This window comes from Oryzias latipes, chromosome 6, assembly GCF_053564925.1.
Source record: "Oryzias latipes strain Hd-rR chromosome 6, Olatipes_Hd-rR_3.1".
NCBI classification, from domain to species: Eukaryota; Metazoa; Chordata; class Actinopteri; order Beloniformes; family Adrianichthyidae; genus Oryzias; species Oryzias latipes.
This window is the reverse complement of record NC_136242.1, coordinates 22,334,140-22,357,375: the sequence shown is the minus strand read 5'-3', so window position 1 is coordinate 22,357,375 and position 23,236 is coordinate 22,334,140. Positions and strand designations below refer to the sequence as shown.

The following is a 23,236-nucleotide window of genomic DNA, read 5'->3' as shown; positions in this document are numbered from 1 at the left end:
AACCACACTGAAGAACCGTTCAAATTAGTTTTTCTGGACCAACACGGCAGCAGATGAGCACAGAAAGTCAACGACCGCCTCCCCTGTAATCCCTTCCATTCACAAACATCCCATAATGCTCTTAAGATTTGGATGGAGTCACAGAAGTTCATGTTAAAGCAAACTGCTGAGACCACACACCAATAAACAGCAGAAAAGATAAGGACAACAATGACTGAGAGGGGATGGGAGACACAGATGAAGGGGGGTGCACAGTTGGATGTGCACTGGAAAAAAAAACACACACAACCCTCTACACACACACACAATTATTTTTTTCCAGTTTGTACACACGTGCACTAAACAGGCAGCCCTTCTGTTCCTTTATCATGGCTCCCCTCCAGTCTCCAGACCAGGTTTTCTCAGATTTCCAAGATGGGAATTCTTTGGGAAAAACAACACTAGAACTGAACAACAGAGAAGAGAGGGTCCTGTTTCTTGGTGGAGTTGTGTGTGTGTGTGTGTGGGTGGGGGGGGTGGGGGGGCTAAGAGGGGGGGGGGGGTCAGTGACAGAAGCTCTGATTCTAAACTTTAAGTTTTGTTTTGCATATCTCTTCTCTCGTCTCCTCTTCTCTTGCAAAGGGCGGATGTCCAACAAACAAGGGATGTGGAGTTCATTCCCGAGTGGAGAGGCTCAGGCCCCCGAGGGTGACTGCAGACTGAGAGTGACGCCCTGCCTGCCTGCCTGCATCCAGATGTTTCATGTTTCCCATGTGAGCGCTCCGGAGAGGAGAAGGGAAGTCTGGAAGTCCATGGCATCAGATCCTCTCTAGAAGACTGTTAACTCCAGTCCTTTCTGCAGAAACTGCCTGCATTTGTCCCTCTGGAATGGAGGGCGGGAAAGTGAGGATAGCAGTGCTGCTGGAGGTGTCCTTTTTCTGGGTGTCTGCGATGTGTCTGCGCGGACTCTCTGCTTCAAATCAAGGTGAGATTCTCACAGTTTTCAGATGACAATAACATTTATAACAAGCGCCTCAAACTTTAAATTACAACAAACGCGCAGCAACTCATTCTAAATGGAAGCTGTCAATTTGAAGAAAGAAAAAAAATTGATGAAAAGGCAGAAAATAGATTTTTTGATGTTTACAACTGTTGGCATAAAAGTATGAATTAACTTGCAAATACAAAAAAAAGTTCAAATAAGTATGAATATTTCTTGCACTATGGTTTTATATTTTATTTAAAAAGTTACATTTAATGCATCTGCCTATAGGATGTAGAGGAAGTTACATTTTTCCCCCTAACTAAAATGTAGTGTTCTTCGTCAGAAAATCCAAATATTCAATTGTATATATATATATATATATATATGAAATGTGCTAATAAGCAAGTACTAATAAAGAAAAAAATCCTTCAGTTGGCTCATACATAGCCTGGTTTGATGTAATAAAAATAATAATTAAAAAAAAAAAAAAATTCTTTAATTTAGCACAGAACTTGTTTGACACTTTCAACATAAAAATGCGGGCATACAGTAGGGATTCCATGATTTTCTTTCCAAACAATTTGGTTTAATGGTGTAACATACAGTCCGGTTTTCAACCGAGAATCGTCGAATCCCTAATACACATATAAAAACAACAAATATACTATTTTACCACAGCAACTAATAAGTAGTTCATTGCCTTAGCACTTCATTGATGCGATTTAGATCCAACTTGAAAGTGTTCATTTATTCATTCCCAGAAGTGAGATGTAAGACAGATTTGATGGCTTTATCAGTCTGTCATATCACTATGAAAGCAGAGGCAGACCCCCCCCCCCCCCCCCCCCCCCAAAAAAAAAAAAAACATCTCTTCAGTCCATAGGGGTTATTGCTTTTTGTTTACAGATCTCTTAGGACTGTCTGGCAGTAATTATAGCTGAAATGTGTGTTTTGATTGCATCTTCCCATTCTTGTTTTAGCCGTTTTGATGTAGATCTTGCTGTTTCGCTTTAGCTTTTCGGCTGACCCAATTTTTCTCTATTTTTACCGTCCTGTAGCAGTCAGTTCTTGCCTCCAGAATAACACAGTGTTCAAATTGTGATCTTAACATCAACTAAGAGGTGTCCAGAGCTTGTCACTGCAAGATAGGGCAAAGTAATCACTTCATCATCATGCCTGATTGAGAAGAGGCACTTTTGTAAATTCAAAGAGTGCTAGTCTGATTGTGGTAATTCATGTTTGACCTTTTGTTCCATCTCTTTCTTCAGTGACTGACCTCCTGGCAGCCCTAAATATGTCCCAGCACAGAAGTGGTGTGTCCAAACTGCAGGGTGCCAACAGTGTGATGTACAAAGTCCGCTCCAGAACAGCTTATCTGGCGCTCCCGCAAGAATACTCCCACTTCCTGCATTCCACTTTTCAGGGTAACATGGGGGTACATTTTGTGGGGCGACAAGCATCTGGATCCAACGCCACCATTTTTTCTCTTTCCTCTGTGTCTTCACCTATCCTCCAAATCATCTCCTCCACACTCAGTGACACCCTGCACATAGACTACCAGGCTCATGGAACACCTCCGGTCAGCTTTCTCTATCCTGGCCCAAATCCTTTCTCTGGGGGGGAATGGGTACACCTCGCTGTGAGCCTGGAGCCCAATAAGGTGGCGTTTTTTGTAGACTGTCAGGAGGCTGCTGTTTTAACCCTCAGAAACGAAAACCGGATTGAAATTCCTCAAGATGTTATCATCGCTCTTGGCAGCACTCCAGGGGAAAAAGACAGTAAATTCAATGTAAGTTTTATGTACAAAAAATGTTTACTTTTTATACTTCAGCACTGAATTGACTGATCTGTAAGGAGCTATTAGGCCTTTCAAGTCCCACTTAAATCATCTTTTGATTAAGCATTCCCAGTGGTCTTGGAATGATGATTATGCTGTTTTTATCCACAATCAAAAAACCTGCTTCCTAAGACATGTTTTTTGCAGAGCTGCAGTAGTTCCTCAGAAATTAACCTCTGAGTTGTGGACAGGACTGTTGGGGTGGAGTAACCCTGCCCCCACTTCCCATCATCTAACTGTGTGCACTCTCTCCTGCATGCTTAGATCCCCTCACAACCCCAACCTAACATTCTACGTATAACAAAAATGGCGAGCAGTATCGCTGCTATCCAGCCGTACAGTTTAGAGTCAGATGCCAGCTCAGACGAGAAAGATGAATATGTACATGGATCTTGTGTGGATGGAGCAGAGCAGGGAGTTTGTGGCCCGCTGATTGTAGCTTCCTCGTCATAGCTAAAAGCTTTTGCCAACTGCATTTTTTCGTCTACTCCTGATTCACAACAATTTGAAAAAAAAAATACTCAGAAATCTAATTATAACCTTCATTTTTATTCATATATGTCCTCCATCATCAAAAGAAATGCCACAAGAACATGTTAAAACACCAAAAAATGTTCATTGGAGCAGGACTTTAAAAGCAAACATAAGAAGATTTTGAAGCATGTTGTCAGTTGCATGGAAATTTAATACCGATAAAGCAAGCCAGAAGAATTCTGCTGCATGAAGCTGCACAAATATCCCACTTGTTCTGCATCAATTATGTTTGTGCGTGTCTTATTTCTGTTCTCAGGGCTATGTGAAGACAGCTGAGTTATCGTTGCATCCTTATTTAAGACGTCCATGGAGATGTGACAACATTACAGGTGAAAGAAAGCAACAATTTCCCTAAAAACCTTTTATTGAGAAATTTCCTGTAAATTATGTTGCAAAGACCAAGTAAGTTTGTTTGTGTCACTCTACTTACACCCACAGTCATAAGTAGTAAGATCTCACATGAGTTAACAGTGGTTCCTCCATAGCTGTGGGCCTCAGGCATAAAAATGTTCCTCAGTGTGCGTCTGTTTCTTTCTAGGATCTTAGCTGAAGATCCAGAGTTATGCTGTCATCCATTTATAAAAAGGATTCAGTCTCACCACCACCCCTCCTTTTCACCAGCTGCCTTGTTTTTTTCCAGATGACCTCCCTACCTCTCAGTACACAGACATACATGGTCCTAATGTTCAGACTGACAGCAGTCAAACACCTCATCATGATTCTCCATCCAGTAAACGTCAAACAAACCACAAGCTGCTGGAGCAAACCAACCCTAATCCCAAGGACATGCAGAGCGATCAGCTGCAGAGAGGTGCCATTCTGGGGCCTCCAGGGTCTCCTCAAGGGGTGAAATCTGCCTCTCAGGAGCAGACAAGTGACAGACTGAGCAAGCTGGAGAAGAAGCTGGAAGAGATGGCTCAAATTTTTGACATGCTCAAAGTTCAGGTAGTAAATAAGATGTTTGGCTTCATTAATCCTAACATGATGAAAAAGGATTGGACATCTTTTTGACTCTTGATCAATCGTTTCTCTTTGTGTCAGAACTCAAATCTGCAGGCGCGCGTAGAATATCTGGAAGGATGTGAGTGTGTGAAAAGGCGGTGTGTGTGGGACGGCCGTGAAGTGCAGGAGGGCCAGCGCTGGCACACTGACCTCAACACCATGTGTTTGTGCTCATCTGGAAAGGTCACATGTCAGACTCACATCAGAACAGGAGGTGACTCAGCTTCTTGCATTGTTTGCTTTTGAAATTTTTCAAAAATCTTTAAACTTTTGACAGAATCGGCAACATTTAGAAACGTTCAGCTGGTTTGCAGAAGCTCCTTATTTAAGCAGGTTGTTCTCCATAATGTGGGGCCATGTTTGCTTTTGACCTGTTCTTTGACCTGCACCGTTTTTTGCTTCGTTTCTCAAAAACAACTTAAAGATCAAGCACTGATCATATCAGGGTAGATTTACAATAAAAAAAAATTTCTTAAAGCATGATCTACATATTCCATGTTGGAAAACTGTTTACACCAGTTATCGTTTTACACTTTTTGTTGGTTAGTGAGTAAATAATAAAAATCCTTTAAAAAATATTAGTGAAACACATTTTAAGGAGACTTTAGTAATGAATAAACCTTTTAGAGAATAATCCAGATAAATGGGATGTGTTTTTTTCACACTTTAATTTAAAAATATTTGTTTTTCTGAATATTTTTTTTATCATTTTCTTTTCTCTTGATCTGTGTAGGGCTTTTACTCCTGTATTTCTTAAAACAGATAGTACAATGTTGTTTAGTAACTTTTAATAAATGCAATTACGTTTTTCAATTTTGTACATAACTGTATTAAACTGTTCCAATGGTGGGATGAAAAACTATAACATCTGCCTGTAGCATTCAGAAAAGAGAATGTGGATTATAATCTGACTCAAAATGACTGTGTAGGTCAACGCTGCATTTTTAAGTTATTTTTTCCAATATTTTTCTTTCTTATTTCATAATGGCGGTCTAGAGACTTCAGCGGCACCACGTTGCTGCAGCCTCACAGATTCCCACTCAGACACACTTTGATCTCATGCATGCTCGGTTTGGAAGAGGAAATGCTCTTGGCTGCCAGCACAGTAGGCAGCCTAACTAGTCAGTTTCTCAGCCTGTGATTATCTCTCTCTGTCTCATACAAACACATTATCTCTGTCCTTTGGAGAGTTGCAATTAAAGTCATTTTGAGATAAAACATCCACGGTGAACAAAATAATGACTCCGTGTCCAAGTGATTCACCTAAACTATATGTGTAACTGATGTATTTTTTTTAATTTTTAGAATAATTTAGCTAACTGCATAACAGAAAGCTGTTGGTGTAATTATTAGATCTCCTGTCAAAGGAAACTTTACAAGAAAAAACAGTCTGATCTAGTTAGTTTACCTTTTTTGTAACTTTTGAGTGAGCCCTCCCACTCATGGGAATGGCTAGAGTTCATAAACAAAACCTGCAGAATTGTGCCTCAGAGCATGTTCATTCATAAGAAGAAATAATCTAGATCAGGATGTTTCCTAACAGCTAAGAGAGTGACGAAAATATAACATATGATTGATGGCCAGATTACTCTTGAGTTCTCATCCAGTGTGTACATCCATATGTCCACTCCACAATCGGGTGTTGTAAACTAGGTCAATAAATGCAAAATAAGGACGGGAATGTTTGGTTTCATTTTCAGGGTGCGAGTCGGATGGCAGAGTTTATAATGTGTCCTACAGTACTCTGGACGGCTGTCAGACCTGTACATGTGAGGTTTGTATCTGAGGTTGAGCTTCAACAAAGCACAAACACACATCTTTATTTTGACTTTCCTTTTCTTCGTCCTTTTCTCTTTCTTCTAGGATGAAAACAGAGTCTGCACTCCTTTGCCTTGTCCTCCTCGTGGCTGTACATCCCAAGAAACTGTACCTGGAGATTGCTGCCAGCAATGCAGAGGTGAAAACACAAATACATAAAAGAAAACATTGCACAGTAACACTTCCTTTGACACGACATAACTTTAAATACACAATTAAAACTGTTCAAAGCGTCAAAGCACCAAGAGTGTGGAGAATTTTTACTGTCTTTTCCATCAGCTGATTTTCAGGGGAGAAAAAAACAGTAGGCATAAAATGCTGGGCTTTAGGTTCTGCGTTTCAATTTCACATTATTTAAATTAAATCACACGGCAGGTATTTTTTTTTAAAGCTCTAAAAAAACTTTAGCACTATTTAGAAGAAGATTGTTTCAACTGAATTGTTGAAACAATCTGAAACATAGACACAAGAAATAGGAAGAAATATCAATAGATAAAAGAGCACCATTACATTTGGTCAAAAGCATTTATTGTCTCACTATAGACACTTAAAAAAAATGTACAAACTTGGACACAGGTGTATGCATTTTATAATTCGAGTAGTCGCGTATGTAGAGATATAAAAAGCACCATAGTAACCACAAATGTAGGGAAAGTTTTTTTTTTTTTTTAATTCATATATGAACAGATTTTATGCCCACTGATGCAAATATGCATCAAACCACTTTGGCTCCAAAATGGCCTTTATTTAGTATCTACATAAAAGCAAAAACACCCTGCGACGGACTGGCGACCTGTCCAGGATGTCCCCTGCCTTCGCCCACAAGTGGCCGGGATAGGTTCAGGCAGCCCCGTGACCCCGAAAGGGACAAAGCAGCTTAGTAGATGAATGAATGAATAAAAGCAAAAACACAAGTGATGTTTTTTTCATAGCTGGAAATAAATTTAGGTGTCATGGGGTTAAATTGTTTTCTGCTTTTAAAGTTGGAGCAAAAACTGCAGCATGTCTTCTCAGGTTGCACCCATTCTGGTGTGTGGTATGAGAATGGAGCCAGGTGGAGGTCAGCGGAAAGTCCTTGTGATGTCTGCTCCTGTTTGGTGGGTTAAATCTAGAATCAAATGAAGCACATTTTCATTATGTCTCCAAGTTTGTCTGCAGTGACAGTTCTCCTCATTCAACAGGAAGGTCAAGTTCACTGCGAAAGGGAGAAATGCAACACCGCATGTGAATACCCTGTTACTCCTCCACCCAACAGCTGCTGTCCAGTTTGTCATGGTGGGAATTTTGTGTGCTTTTGCTGCACGTCTTAATGGATCGAGGAGGCACATAGTGTGTTCTTGTTTTGTAGACTGTGGTGTAAATGGACATAATTTCCCCAATGGAGCTGTTGTTCCATCTGGAGACCGCTGTCAGGAGTGTACATGTGAGGTATGTCCGTTACGATTTGTAAATTATAGCTTTTTTAATAAATGAATGAAGATTAAATATCCATTTCCTGGTGATCTGTGTCTTTTAGAATGGAAATGTGGTGTGCTCTGCGATTTCTTGTCCTGCAGTGTTTTGTCGCAACCCCGTTCATCATTCTGGAGAATGTTGCCCCCGGTAACAAGCTTGCATGACCTCTTCCTTTTTTTTCTTCACGCTTTCTCCCACTGATCCTCAGCGTTCAACTAGCACACGTGTAAAATATTATTTCCCACAAATCCTTTGTCCACCTTAACAGTTCATGTCATGGGATCTGTAGGTGTGAGCAGTGCGAATTTGAATCGGAGGTGTTTGTGGATGGACAGAGGTTCTCATCCAGGACAGACCCCTGTCTTCACTGCCAGTGCTCTGTGAGTAATTATGGGAGCATCCTTATTTTTGCCTCTTGTGATGGACATGTTTTGGTTTTTCAAACAGGGTTGTTTGTTACTCTTTGAGTGATTAATACATACTTACATACACTTTAGTAACAGATGTGAACTCTGTTGAGTTTTAGCCGCTCGGACAGGACGAGGGAGGGGCGTGTGGATGATAATACAAGGTCAATGTGTGGGTGTCATACGTAACTTACATTGCATGCGTTGAAGCTAATACATGCACATAACTGAGGTATATTCAAATAAACCTCCACAATCTAAAAAAATACATACAATAACAAAAATAAACACATTAAAACTAATTTTGGTTCAAATCAAAGAAAGTGTTTAGCTTAGCAAAATCTTTTAATTAGTTTATTGATGGTAACTGATTTTAAACTTTAGGTGCTGTTTATTTTTATTCACCAAGTTGTACTTTTTACCCTTTGTGCTCAGTTTATTGCACTTTTGATAGTTGGTATTCTTCTATCAGGGCCAGCATGTGCTCTTTTTCTTACTTTAAAAGAAAAAAAACATTTTAGAGTTTTTTTGGTTCTGAACTTCTTGGAGTAATAACTATGTACTACAAAGAGCTTTTCAAAAACCCTGTCATATATGTATCTAGATTCAATTTTTAGGTATCTGTTTTAATATAAGAAAAAATCAAAATGGGTTAAAAGACCCATTTTGATTTTGACACAAGTACGCCGTGTTTGAGGGAGTTAGGGACTGAATACGCAAAAAAGAAACACCCACCTCCATGGCCGAAAAATGTCTGTCACCATTCTCTACTCATCAAAAAGATTTCTGAAACATTTCTGATGCTTTGTAAAAAGTTTATTAAAGAACATTGGAATATTGCTCAACATAAAGAGTTTTTTGTTTTTTGTTCAGGTTGGGTAGCGTACTTTATAATGCACATTGTGAGTGTCACTCTGTCTCCTGTTCCCTAAAACCAGAAGCCCGTGCTTCTTCCTTCATCAGTTAAGTACGAGAGGGCATCTTCTTCATCTTCATTAATCTTGGATGATACGGATGATAATCATTCTCAGAGATTATCTTCCTCAGTGTATCAGGATATTTCCCGGCTGCTTCTGAGTCAGATTGATGTCATTTCTTCAGGCAGGAGCACAAACTTCTGTTGGCGGCAATTTAGAAACCGCTGGAACCAGCTTTTGCACGCTTTTAAATATTCTTCAGCAGCCAACAGCCAAGTCCAAAACTTAAAGGCGATTTTTCTCTATTGTGATTAATTTTCTCCCAATGATAAAAATATAATTATTTTAACTTTAGTAATTTATATTATTTTACTTAAATTAATATTAGTTTTTTTTATTGACATTTGTAAAAATTCAGTTTGATTGTTTGACATATTATTTTTATTTTCTCCTCTATGATAGCAGCATAAAAAATATCAGAACCTATTTTATAATTATTCTTACCTAAACATGTCTTTTACTGTACTTTTAAAAGTAATATGATATTTGTTATGACTATTTTATATATTTAATCATCATCTCATCTCTTTGTTTAGGCTGGTAAAGTGTTGTGTGCACAGGCCTCATGCCCTGCACCACGGTGTCAAAACCCAGCTAAGCAGAGGGGAGAGTGTTGTCCCACATGCAAAGGTCTGTGTTGAAAAACGCTGCTTTGATGCAGACTTTTATTTTCACAATGTGAAACTACTTAACAGAAGTTGTGGTTTGTTTTTCCCACAGATTGTGAGTACGAACAGAGAGTGTATGCTGATGGAAAGGTTTTTGCTCCTGCTGGGAGTGGACCCTGCCTGCAGTGCAGGTGTAAGGCAAGTTTGTGCAATGCACTCAGAAAGGGGCCTACAGATGTAGAAATTTGTTAACACCATATTTCCAAAGATGAGTTTTAAAATATTGGTTTTAATTATAACATTCTATAATCACAGTGCTGTTGAGGATGTAATGAGAGTGTGCAAAACTTCAGCCACACATTCATGTTATTCGCAAAAACACATAATTTCTAAAGGAACAGGTCATGTATGTCTCTGAGTTAGGCTGGGAATGTAATCTGCCATGAGGAGAAATGCCATCAAGTTCAGTGCACCAATCCTATTAAAGACCCACGCCGCTGCTGTCCGTTCTGCAAAGGTACAACAAAAACACGCACACAGGTGGACATCAAGACTTAATTCCATCTTTAAAATGTTGCCTTCTTCTAGCTTGTGTACTGGAGGGGGTGGAATATGAAGAAGGCTCCAGCTGGCACCCTGATGGCCCATGCTCCACCTGCACCTGTGTGAATGGAGAGGTGTTGTGCGCACGCACACAGTGTCCTCCCACTCGTTGTCAGCATCCTACCAAACCTACTGGTATGAGTGTGAGGGTGAGAAAGATTTGCTTGGGCACAGATAAACATGTAGCCAACTTTTCGTTCCCTTTAGGATCATGCTGTGAAGTGTGTGAAAGCTGCACTTACAACAATCGAATCTACAACAACGGCCAGAGGTTTACCACCCCTGACCAGCCTTGTCACATCTGCATGTGTCTGGTGAGAGCGCCTCTGACCACAACCACTCTACAAGAGGTGGTTCACACCTGCTGACTCTACTGACTGGATTATCTCCTCAGCATGGTACCGTTGAGTGTGAAAGACAAGTCTGTCCATCCACCAACTGCTCCAACCCCTACACACCCCCTGGAGAGTGCTGCCCACAGTGTCCACGTAGGTGGAGCTCAGACAGCATTACATATAGGCTGTCTGGGTATCTTGCAGACAATAGCAATGTTGAAGGTTGAGAGTGGAATTACCATGTCATGTCTTGAAATTTAAGTCAGAAGATAGAAGAGATGAAGGCAGAAGATAGAAGAGATGAAGGAAAGGGAATATAGAATGGGCAGATAAAGATAGAATACAGACTAAAGGAATAAAAGATGCAGAGAAGGGATGAGTAACAGGACTAGATAATGGTTGAGACGAATGTTTGGGTTTGCGTACATAAAAGATAAAGGGAGGAGAGGGCAAAGATAAGCGGTATGGAGTAGACAGGTTTATGAGTGGAGGACACTGGCATAAAGAATGAACTGAAATCCATAAATGTAAATAGACAGGATAAATTAACTGAAACAAAATGGCTGGGTTTGTCCATCACTTGGGCTAAACTCACATAGGTAGTGGTAGATCTCCTCGGTGGCAAGGCACCTTGGGAGGAATAAGTCCGCTTCAAATCCCTCCAAACTCTGGATACTGTAGGACATTTTTGGGCTGTCACATGTCTGCAGCATTGCGTAATGGTTGAGGACAGTCTGCCAATCTAGTCTGCCAATCCAGTGGCAGACTTACCCATGGTCATAGTTCTGGGTTACGTGTGAAGGAAAGAAGTCCCAGATACAAGCAGCCAAAATGAGCTTCCTCCATAGGGTGGCTGGGCGCTCCCTTAGAGATACGGTGGAGAGCTCGATTACCAGGAGAGAGCTTGGAGTAAAGCTGCTGCATCTCCGCATTGAGAAGGTTAAGGTGACTCAGGCATCTAGTCTAAATGCCTTATGGATGCCTCCCTGGGGAGGTATTCCAGGCATGTCCCACTGTGTAGAGACCCTGGAGAAGACCAAAGACATGCTAGAAAAATGTTACCATTGAACACAGCATAAACTGAAGTCTGAAAAACCAAGAACACGAACAGTTAAAAGGTTCTCTATCATGAGTGAGATTAAAGAATGGAAAACACAAGAGGTGGAGTTGGGGTTTAGATTGAAGTCAAACAGTACTGTTTGGCTTGGCTCAGTTTAAATAGACTTGTGAAGTAATAGGAATAGCTTCTAACAATTGAGGGTCAACAATTGCCTTCAAACTCCAAAGAAGAGAAGACAAGCTTGTCAGATGGTTGATGTGTGTTCCTGTTCCCAAACTTGACTGAACTCGCCTACCTTCTTTTGATACCATACTGAAGTACAGAATATATATCTTTAATCATTGCCAGACTGTGCTTTTGAAAACCGCGTTTTTGTGGATGGAGAGGCTTTCCCAAATCCTGTGAGTGTGTGTGAGGAATGTAGATGTCAGAGTGGAAGGATTGACTGCCACCAAGCACAGTGCCCTCATCCTCGCTGCAATGCTCCTCTGCCCGGGACGTGCTGTCAAAACAACTGCAACGGTGAGAAAGGGAAAGACCACCATCAGGGGAGCAAGTAAAGCTAAAGAGAAATTTGACAAAAACTCAATGTTCTACCTGTTAGGGTGCAACTACGCTGGGAAAGAGTATCCGAATGGAAATGAGTTTCCCCATCCCACTGACCCGTGCAGGACGTGCAGCTGCATAGTGAGAATGAACACCTTCACTCTGCTTTTGTAGTCTGTGGTTAATCAAGCTCTTATTTATGTTTTTGTTTTGTTTGTTAAAGAATGGAAACATCCAGTGTCTAAAGAGAAGGTGTCAACCGCTGACATGCTCCAACCAGAATGTGATACCTGGAGACTGCTGCCCCCAGTGTCCAGGTATGATTCATCACAAAAAACTCAGACAGCTCAAGATGCTTGTAGGAGGCCCATTGGCCCCCAACAGCTGGTTCCACTAGTTCCTGAATCGACATCATTCTGACTCAGAGGCGGCCAGAAAAATATTCTGATACCCTGTGGTAGATAATCGCAGAGAATGATTGTCATTAAGGAGAATGAATGATGGATGAAACCGGAAGAAGTGATGCTCAAAACACAGTGCTGGCAGACTGACGTGCCATACCAACGCTAAATCCTGCTGCAGGACCTCTCGCACTGAACCGATGAAGCAGGAAGCAAGGGCTCCTGGTTTTAAGGCACAGAGTCAAAATACCTATTCATGTAGAGTAATATTTCCATGTTCCAGAATACAGTTTTTACAAAACATCAGAAATGTTTCAGAAGGGTTTTTAATGAGTAAGGATTGGTAATGGACATTCTTCTGCGGCGGGGCTGGGTGGGGCTCCTCGTATTTGCGGATTCTGCGTATTGAGTGTCTCTGGTCCCTAACCCCCTTGAATACAGAGCAAATACTGTGTATATAAAGATGAGAATTTTTTTTTTTAATGTTTCCTCAGATCCCCCAGCAGACTGTGAGTTTGAGCAAAGGTTCTATAGACACATGGAGCGGTTCTTTCACCCAAATGACAACTGCAGGTCCTGTGCGTGCAACAATGGGACAGTTCAGTGTCACCGTAAGCCCTGCCCCTCTGCCCCATGCACTCACTCTATCCCACAAGAGTGCTGCCAGACCTGCGAAGGTACACCTTAATGAAAACCTTTTTAATTTGCAAGTTTTGCATTGTATTGCTTTGTATTGAATTGTTAAATCTTATATGCAGGCTGTTTCCATGATGGACAAGAGAGAGCAAATGGTGAGACGTGGGAGGACTTCTCAGACCCATGTTCTTTGTGTGTTTGTCGTGACGGCTCCGTTCAGTGTGAAAGGAGACGCTGTCCACCCCTGAGCTGTAAAAATCCTGTGCAGAGACAGTGCTGCATGTCCTGTGAGGGTGAGGAACTCAAATGCAAAATGAGACATTTGAAAGACAAAGTTCACAGCGTGAGCGCCCTAACCCTTTCCTGGCAGGCTGCACTTTTCAGGGTAATGAATATCTTGATGGCACAGAGTTCAGTGATGACAAAGACCCCTGTAATGTGTGTTACTGTTATGGAGGAGACGTAATCTGCAGCAAATTGCTCTGTAACTCTGACTGCAGCCACCCTTACAAACCACCAGGACAATGCTGTGGAGAATGCCAACGTAAGTGTGATCAAAATCAGCTTTTTTTGACTGTATGGATTACAAATGCACTCAACCTATTTTTGTTCATCAGGCTGCTTTTATAACGGTGCAGTACTTGTCAGTGGACAGTCCATTCCGGATCCAGGAAACCCCTGCTCTGAATGCAGTTGTCAGGTACCCTCACACCATAGACTTCATGCTTCATGCTTTTATTTCAACATGCATGTTTGTCCTACAGAGCGGCACAGTGAGGTGTGCGAGAAGGCCGTGTTTAACACCGCAGTGCTCACATCCGGTCGTCAATGCCTGTGGCTGCCCTGTCTGTGACGGTAACCAAATTCCCAAATTCCAAACTTAATTTTGGGTCCAGAGTAAATCATGCTGCAGGTTTTTGCATTTTTCAAAAGATCTGCGCTCTGCAGGTGTGCAGCTGCCATGCATTATTAGTTGTTTTGTGTTTGGTCATCTGTTTATCCCTGAGGGATGACCTTGAGTATTGCAGTAGATGAAGAAAATTACCCAAACCAACACAAACTGATGTTTTTATCTTTGTTTTTTGCATGCAGGTTGTAATTTTCAAGGCGTGAATTACGCTGATGGACAGGTCATTTCAGGAGGAGAGGAGGGCTGCCAGGACTGCACATGCTCTGTAAGTGGAATAACATCCTTGATAGCACTCAAGCCAGATAAATCATTAAAGCGCCTGTGTTTTTTATTTCGTCTCGTAGAGAGGGGAGGTCTCGTGTGTGCAGAGAAGATGCCCAGCTGTGACATGTCCACATCCCGCTCTGGATGGGTGCCAGTGTGGAGAGTGTAACAGATGTAACTTTGATGGACGAGACTGCTTCAACGGAGAGCGCTTCCAGCACCCAGACAATCACTGTGAACTCTGCTCCTGTCTGGTATGATTACACATATTTATTTGACAGACACGTCAAACATCTTCTGTTGATTATTATATGTTTTAAAACGGTTGAGAATCTCAAGTGGACTGAACATCCTTCTATTCAGCTCTAATTTATTTCAATAGTTTAATACAGATTGGTACGTTTCAGACATTTCTGACCTGATTTTTAGTTTTTGGTTTTTGGTCCATGTGGAGTTTCTGCTTTCTGTATCCAAAAATGGAGACTTATCACATTTGTTAGGAGTTCATAATATTTGTTTCCATGTAACAATAAAAGGTAAACATAGAATGCCCTCAACCCACCCAAACCCTGCACCCAACATCATGAAACATAAAATGACACGAGTAAAACTCAATAAACAGAACTAAAAAACAAAAACAGAAACCTGGATTGATTTTGATGTAAAGTAATTATATTTCGAGGTACTGTCCATGCAGGCGACCAACCCAGTCACCATCACAGAGGACACCACCATGGTATACCCCCTAATAAAAACAAGCGGCCAGACCCGGGAGGTTCCACTGCTATGACCCCGTTCTACGAGAATGGTTGGTCACTGTGTGGAGGAAAACACTGGAGATAAAACACATTTTAAATAGAGTGAAAGGCATCAAAGTAAAAGCAGACATAAATAAATAAGCAGACCTTAATAAAAGATAAAAAATAGTTAGTCACAAAATCAACTGACCATGAATAAAACATAAAAAAAGCACAAAGAGAAGAAATTATTTAAATACCAAATAAATATATTTCTAAATTTCTACTAGAAGCCAGATAAAAAAGAAAGTACCAGACCATCCTCAGTGGTACCTGTAATCAACATAGTTTCAGGCATTATGGATTTATAATCTAAATAAAAAACAAAATTAAATACTTGGGATCAAATCTAATTTTGTGTTTTTCAATTCAGTATAAAGCACTTAAAACTTTATGCAACATGTATTTAACCTTTCTTTTTTTTATTTGGAAAGCTGGAGAAGAACTAAAAAATATATCCTTCCCCTTTTTTGTCATAACAGTATCATAGTCATAACAGTATCAGTATCATAACACACAGATAAAAAGGTTTTGAGACATTGTCTTTGGTTTTTTTTTCTCTTTGCAGGATGGCAGTGTTGTGTGTGATCGTGCACCTTGTCCAAGTGTTGCTTGCAGGCATCCAGTCACTCTTCCAGGAGAGTGCTGCCCCGTCTGCACAGGCAGGTGTTTGCATCAGGGTGAAGAGCATCCATCAGGCTCCACCTTCACATCACCCTCTGACCCCTGTTCGGCATGTTCCTGCATGGTTAGTGTGATTTTCCTTAGGAATCTGGGAAAGGTCATTTCACTAATTTAATGATAATACATCTCTTTCATTGTCCTTTTGTGTGATCAGAACGAGGTGGTGACCTGTCAGAGGAGACCTTGTCCAGTCCAGTGCTCCCACCCCGTCCCTTCAGACAGCTGCTGCCCCCACTGTGACTCCTGCCTCTACGAGGGTGTCATTCATGCTCACACTCACACGTTCACACCCTCGTTCGATCCCTGCTGGCGCTGCACTTGTGTCAGAGGCACAGTTTCCTGCGTGCCACGCGATTGTCCTCCAACAGTCTGCGCTCACCCCGTCGTCAGGCCCGGACACTGTTGTCCTGAGTGCTCAGGTGCTTTTATGAATGCTTCCAGAAATTCTTCTGCCACTTCATAGAGTTTGTGTAATCATGGCAAAATTCTTTGTCCTCAAAGAAACCTCCAGTTTTCATAATATATTCGATTAAATGCATCTATAAATGGATGTTTTTAAGCAAAGATCGATTTGTATGTTTCAAAAACACTGAGGCACATTTTTTTTTTACTTTTAAAACCTACAGATAAAAAGTTTCATAGGTTAAAGATTTTTCTTAGAAGTTCAAAATAACTTGCAGGATAGTTTGTCATAATTATTCAAATATATTTGTGGTACGTGATTACAAAACTAAGCAGGTAACATTTTGGTAAATTCTATATATTTTAACGTATAAAATTTCTCTCTGCTGGGTTTCAGAGTGTGTGCAAAACGAGCGGAGGTTCACAGATGGTCAGTCATGGAGTTTAGACCGCTGCACCGTCTGCACCTGCCAGGTTCACAACTGTCTGTCTCCTCTCCAACCTGTAATCTGATTTGTGTGCTTGAATGTTCAGCTGAATTCATCTGTCAGGCAGGTGAGGTGCGGTGCTCATCGCCCGAGTGTCCCGAGTTGCCCTGTATGCATCAAGTCACTGATCCAGGATCCTGCTGTCCTCGCTGTCGAGGTAAACTGACTCTTTTTATCATCTGTTAGCATAACCGGCATCCGACAGAGTTTTCCCTCTCAGGCTGTGTGTACGGAGGTGAGGAGCACTCAGAGGGCAGCAGCTGGTTTGCAGACTCCACCCCCTGTATGTCGTGCCAGTGTGTGGACGGAGTGACCACCTGCTCCGAAGTGCACTGTCTGTCCCCTTGCATCAACTTCCTCAGTGTGCCCGGGGAGTGCTGCCCAGTGTGTGCCGGTGAGGAAATTCCCACAGCTCTCTGTTTAAAGAAAACTATGTTCCATATGTGTCCTCTCAAATAAAGAGGCTTTTAGTCCAACAGTGAGTTGTTGTTTTTTTATACTTTTATTTTTGTGTTTTTTGTTGAGCAGATTGTGTCTTTGAGGGCAGAGTATACGGTCCGGGGGACAGTTTCCATCCTGCCAATGATCCCTGTCAGATCTGCACATGTGAGGTAAAACACTTGAAAATTATTTGACCTAAGTAGACAACTGAACTCATGTGGATTTAACAAAGGTAATTAGCAAGTTTAATTCAAAAGGTTTAGGTGTGTAACGAGTAATCAACTAAATTGATGAATCAAATTATATTTCTGCAATCTAGCCATATTGATATGCCTGAGGCAAGTTATTATTTAAATCAAACTACACCATTACAAACTAGTTTCAAAATGAAATGTATCAATTATATTGATATTATAAAATACCATTTGGATTCAGACACTGTAAGGTTCATTTTACAATAATCTAAAAAAAAATACCGAACTGTATCACAGTGGAAAACACACATGTGATGGCATCAAAAAATGATCAAGATCAGTGTGCTAGAATGTTCTAATAATTTTCCCGTTGGATTATTTTGATGTGGAAAAAAAACAGTAGGCTCCTAAAATGTGAGGATATTGTGGTTTAGTTTGGTTTAGTTGTTCTTGTTCATGTTTTTGGTTTCCTTTTGTCAGTCACACCAGTTTCAGGTTCATGATCCACAGCTGTCTTCACTTCAGTTAATTACCCTCAGCCTATTAAAGTGTCTCGGTTTCTGTTCATTCTTTTCAGGTAATCTGCTCTTTTCTGCCTTGCAACCTTTTTGTTGCTCCCCATGGTTTTGTCATGTTTCAGTTTGTTTATTAAAATGTTTTATTTTCTGTCACCAAGCCTGGTCTCCTGCATTTTGGGTCTCCCACCACCAGTTCCTGACATACACTGACCAAAAATATAAACACAACACTTTTGTTATTGCTCCCATTTTTTATGGTATGAACTCAAAGATGTGAAACATTTTCCACATGCACAAAATAACCAGCTCTCTGAAATATTGTTCACAAATCTGTCTAAATCTGTGATAGTGAGCACTTCCCCTTTGCCAAGACAATCCATCCCACCTCACAGGTGTGCCATATCAAGATGCTGATTAGACAGCATGATTATTGCACAGGTGTGCCTTAGACTTGTTTGAATTTTGGGTAAAGATGTCAATTTTTAGGTCAGTGAATCAGATCATTCAACATAAACCAATGTCAACTATCATCGTATCAGCAGTCACAAATCATGTTATGAATCAAATAGTTATTAAAATGCATCATCCACCCCTAAAAATGTTGCTTTTAAAACATTTACGTTTTGCTAACTTAACCAAATCAAACTTTAAACAAAGCTGATACAAATAAATTAAAGCAAAGAAAAAATGTTTTAAAAGGACCTCTGATTGCTGTTCTGATCCAGTTTGTGTGTATTTTAGGTAATGCCAGATGGAAAGCAGCATCTGAAGTGTTACCGAAAGCAATGTTCCAGTTTGGTTGACTGTCCCAAAAACAACATCCTGTTTGATGGACCAGACTCGTGCTGTCCCGTCTGTGCACGTCAGTACTACACCGTTGCTGCTTGGAGTACTTTGTTCTTAAAAATACTTGACCTTCTGAAATTTGTGTCTGTTCAGAGCCTCTTACCAACTGCACAAGCACAATCATTGGAAATGAGGTGTTGGCAACAGATGACCCCTGTTTTACCTGTCAATGCAAGGTAAGTCGGCAGCTTTAACCCACCTCCTCTTGGGCTCTATAAGGAGTACACCTGTACATTCCAAATCCTATATTTTGTCCTTAAAAACATTAGCAGCTGTCGCTGAACCCCACACATTCATCACCAAGACTAAACACGCTTTGTGTTTGTTTCTCACAAAGGACCTGACATGGACTTGCCTGCAGCAAATGTGCCCACCCCTAAACTGCCCTCCTAATGAACAGTTCACACCTGAAGATTCATGTTGCCCCGTGTGTAAAGGTGAAAGGCTGGATTTGCCTTCAGTGTTTCGCCAAACAGTACCAGTAATCGAAACTGGTTTGTTAAAATGACAGGTTTTTCTTCCCTGCAGAATGTGTCATCGAGGGTCAGAACAGACGAGTAAAGAGTGGCGCCAGCTGGACAGACAGCTCTGATGACTGTGTTACATGCACTTGTAATGTGAGTCAACCATAAATCGGCTTACTTGAATAATTACATAGACCATTAAAAAAAATACTGGGAAATTGGAACAGATATAATCCAAATAATATGTAAATGCCAGATTTCCTTTGTATTCTGAAGCAATATTGGATATAATTATGTAGTTTTTCTGTTTTACTTTTTTTGTGCTTTTATAACTCATTTTTGGCATTTTAATCATACAGCAATCTGGAATACTCATTGTATAAGAAATAGTTTCAATAATTATCAACAGATATTTTTTTCTTTTGTTTTTTTTCTGCAAATTCCTACTCTCTTTCACCTCTGCGGTTTGTTAGGTGGTCATCTGAGGTGCCAAATCAATCTGTTCCTTACACACAACAGAAGAATGCCCACTTTTATTAACCTAGTCAGTAAATCTAACAAGAGAAAATGTAAAATCTTTTTTTCTGGGGCTTTATAGCATTCAATGATAATTTCAAAGTGTTGGTGTCACTTGTTTGAATATTCAACCTACTTTTACAGGTCAGTAACATCTTTAGAACAGTAATTTATTTGGGTTATGCAGCAGATTTTGTAAAAAAAAAAAAAAAATGCAAGAAAGTGAAACATTCTTATTCGTTTTTAAAGTGAAGATCATACAAATATGAAGACAAATCTATGAAGCTTTCAGAGATGATGTTCATCAAAAGCGATTATATGATGCTCATGTCTCTTGTTTCTTCAGTTGGGCCAGATTGAGTGCAGCATTGAAGAGTGTTCACCCGTAGTTTGTCCAAACAACCAACAACAAGTGAAGATTGCAGGCAAATGCTGCTATGAGTGTCAAGGTATCAAAGGCGGCAAATACAATATTCTCCCATTTTACTGAAAGTTATCACCAAACTGAATTTATCTGCATCTGCATCATTTGTGTTTCAGACTCCATGGTATCCTGTTTGTACCAGGGGACCACATATCGCTCTGACGAGCAGTGGGAGGTGGATGAGTGCACCAGCTGCACATGTGTCTCTGGAGACGTGCACTGTCGTAGTGAACGCTGCCCCCCTCTCACATGTGCATCGGTCAGTATGTCAGTTTGATTTTTTTTCCGTTGGTTCCCATGTCAGGTTTGCAGCAAATGTTAGGAATTGCACATCTGTATTTATGTTATTAATCAAAAAATGAATCTTCACCTCAAGAGTTTTCTGAACTATCTAGGTTCCTTTAAACGTTTTATTTGACACCCTTAAGAAGCTGTGCAAGTGAAGCAAAAACATTTTTGTTTCAAAAATTAATTTGTGGATCTTTTGTGAATTTTTGTCAATCCGTAAGATCTCTCACAATCCAAAAACCAGATTAAGGTAGCCTTCATTCATGTTCATTCATAGGATGAGATGCCTGCAGTTGCTCCGGGTCTGTGTTGTCCTCGTTGCATTCCTCGTCCGGCTACATGCATCACCTTTGGGGACCCTCATTACCGCACTTTTGATGGTCGCATGTTCCACTTTCAAGGGACGTGCACCTATGTCCTGGCAAAGGACTGTGAGGCTGGTGACTTCAGGTAAAACACAGATTTAGAGGACAATCAATTGTTTTCTTTCATCGGATATTTGATGAACTGGCTGTTGGATTTAACTGCTGCATACAGGTGCAAGATACAAAACATGAATGTGTCTTTATTAAGCACAACAAACTTGATTTCCTTTTTTGCATTACATGAAAAAGGAAAAAAGTTTTAATTTGACTTTTTTTTTTTTTAAAGCATTCATGTGACAAATGACGATCGTGGACGTAAAGGTGTGTCCTGGACTAAAGAAGTGACAGTGTTTTTAGGAGACACCGCCGTCCAGCTCCTCCAGGACTGGGTTGTAAAGGTTGGTGAGAAATAAGCGTTATAAAAAACCCGTTCAGACGGTTGCATAGTTGGTCTATTGTATGTTTTCACTCATCCATTTTTGTATTCTCAGGTAAATGGCGATGTTGTGACTTTGCCGTTTCTCATGGAGCCATACATTTATATAGAACAACAAACCCAGACTGTGTTGCTCAACACCAACATTGGACTGAAGGTAATATTTGTTTTCCTTTCACATCTGAAAAAAAGGATGTGTTTTTGTAACGCTCTTACACTGCCATTGTTCCACCCGAAGGTGCTGTGGAGCCCCCGTTCACACCTGGAAGTGAGCGTGCCAGGCTCCTATAAGGGCCACACATGTGGCCTTTGTGGAAACTTCAACAACTATCATCACGATGATCTACAAATGCCAGGAGGTCGACTCAGTCTATCGGAGTCAGACTTTGGAAATAGCTGGAGGGTACGTTTGATACAACCGATATCAATCAACACCCTGCCTTATGAACACTAACGGTTTGACTGCGCACATATCAAATATCATTTAAGGTGACAAACGGAGACCAGACTGACGACTCCTGTCATTCAGGGGAGGATGTTGATCCCTGTAGGGGTGCTGGGTTCCAGGCCAAGAAAGGTGCTAACACCCGCTGTAAAGTGTTGAAGTCTGCTGCTTTCAAGCCCTGCCACCACGTGGTACCTCCTGAACCGTGGTACGGTGCCTGTGTGTATGACCTCTGTGCCTGTGGGGCCAACACTGACGAGTGTTTGTGTGACACCCTGGAGGCCTATGCCAGCCAGTGCAGGGCGGCTGGAGTCATCCTGCAGTGGAGAAGCGCATCACTTTGTGGTGAGTAAAGCAAAAGGCGGATTTATAACCTGTAGTTTTGTGTAACCGCTACAACTAACCTTTTTGTCTTTTAAACATTGTTCTTTTTCCCAAAGAAAGACAAAAAAGCATATATCTATCTAGATATCTATATATCTAGATATCTATATAGATATATATATAGAGATATATATATATACATATATATATACACCTAGTTAAAACATTCCTTGATTATTAGGGGTTATTTTCTTAAAAGTAGAGAATTCTGTGTCTTAATTTCTTAAAAACTGACTAAACTTGATCCAAAACCTTAATATCGGTTTGATATGTCCAGAATCCTGTGACATCACAGACCCAGATTTAAGTCCCATTCCTCATCTTTACCTTCACCCAAGGCAAAGGACCAACCCAAGGAACAGATGTTGGGTTTGGATTAAAGCAGGGTTATCCAGTGCCAGTCCTTTCTACCCACCCTTGTGTCTTTCTTATTGATTGAAAACACCTGATTCAGGTAGTCGGCAGTAGGTGTGGCAGGGACAAACCGCCTTGGAGAGTTGTGATTGCACACTCCTAGATTAGGGCTGATCATTTCATGCAAATTAATCAGCTTTTGTGGTCCCAGCTTTCTCCACGTCTCACATTTTTTAAACTTCTTTTTCTGTTCTCCAGCTGTTGGCTGCCCCCTGGAGAGGGGCTTTGTGTTTGACGAATGTGGACCTCCCTGTCCAGTTACCTGCTTCAACCTTGATGTACCACTTGGGGTCATAGAGAGCCACTGTTTCAAGCCCTGCGTCCCAGGCTGCCAGTGTCCCGCTGGTTTGATTCTACACAACAACTACTGCATCCAGCCTGAAAAGTGTCCCAAGATTATACATGGCAGCCATTTGTAATTCTTGAATCCCTCATTTACATGTGTTACTGTACCACTACATTTAAAAAAACAGACTCCACATGGACCTTAAAGATGTGGAAGAGAGCCAAATAAATGTATGTAGCACTGAAATATTTATACAATATACATTTTAGTTCCACATGTTTACTTTTATTTTCCTTCCTACATCACATGTTTAAGGCCTTTTCATTGTTGTCACAACATTTTTGAAAGTCGAAGCAGCTTCTGTTTTACATGCAGGTTCATATAAGCAATGTGCAATATGTCGCTGTGTGTGCAGCCAAAAGCACTCTCTCAGGAAGATCTCCTTTTTCCATTTTTGCAAATAAAACCAAACATTTACCAAGATTAA

At 40.8% G+C, this 23,236-nt stretch overlaps 1 protein-coding gene across 3 annotated transcripts; it reads left to right on the top strand.

Annotated features, from left to right (window-relative positions):
- The first annotated feature begins 612 nt into the window (after positions 1-612).
- Positions 613-23,236, top strand: kcp (kielin cysteine rich BMP regulator). Of its 3 annotated transcripts, XM_078948832.1 has the most exons (47): positions 613-752; positions 842-964; positions 2,233-2,753; positions 3,592-3,664; positions 3,976-4,280; positions 4,377-4,551; positions 6,038-6,111; positions 6,201-6,294; positions 7,170-7,252; positions 7,337-7,430; positions 7,504-7,583; positions 7,672-7,757; positions 7,900-7,990; positions 9,531-9,624; positions 9,715-9,800; positions 10,026-10,119; positions 10,191-10,340; positions 10,413-10,519; positions 10,600-10,693; positions 11,949-12,122; positions 12,205-12,287; positions 12,370-12,463; positions 13,042-13,224; positions 13,306-13,476; positions 13,554-13,727; positions 13,801-13,883; positions 13,948-14,038; positions 14,276-14,358; positions 14,438-14,611; positions 15,723-15,902; positions 15,993-16,257; positions 16,638-16,714; positions 16,792-16,885; positions 16,949-17,122; positions 17,257-17,339; positions 18,623-18,743; positions 18,821-18,903; positions 19,065-19,164; positions 19,256-19,344; positions 20,054-20,156; positions 20,248-20,390; positions 20,697-20,869; positions 21,071-21,182; positions 21,276-21,377; positions 21,459-21,623; positions 21,710-22,010; positions 22,662-23,236. In XM_078948832.1, the coding sequence occupies exons 2-47, from the start codon at positions 868-870 to the stop codon at positions 22,880-22,882; spliced, it is 6,294 nt and encodes a 2,097-aa protein (XP_078804958.1). In that variant the 5' UTR covers positions 613-752; positions 842-867; the 3' UTR covers positions 22,883-23,236. The 3 variants fall into 3 exon arrangements, with proteins under 3 accessions (XP_078804958.1, XP_011474482.1, XP_011474483.1); XM_011476180.4 differs by having other exon boundaries at positions 625-964; XM_011476181.4 differs by lacking the exons at positions 10,413-10,519; positions 10,600-10,693 and having other exon boundaries at positions 625-964.

What these genes read in the sequence shown, in the direction of transcription:
- kcp (XM_078948832.1), top strand. Translation starts at nt 868, where the DNA reads ATGGAGGGCGGGAAAGTGAGGATAGCAGTGCTGCTGGAGGTGTCCTTT. An exon ending in GTGATGTCTGCTCCTGTTTG is followed by an intron (nt 7,253 to 7,336) that starts GTGGGTTAAATC and finishes CTCATTCAACAG; the next exon opens with GAAGGTCAAGTTCACTGCGA. An exon ending in CCCCTCTCACATGTGCATCG is followed by an intron (nt 20,391 to 20,696) that starts GTCAGTATGTCA and finishes GTTCATTCATAG; the next exon opens with GATGAGATGCCTGCAGTTGC.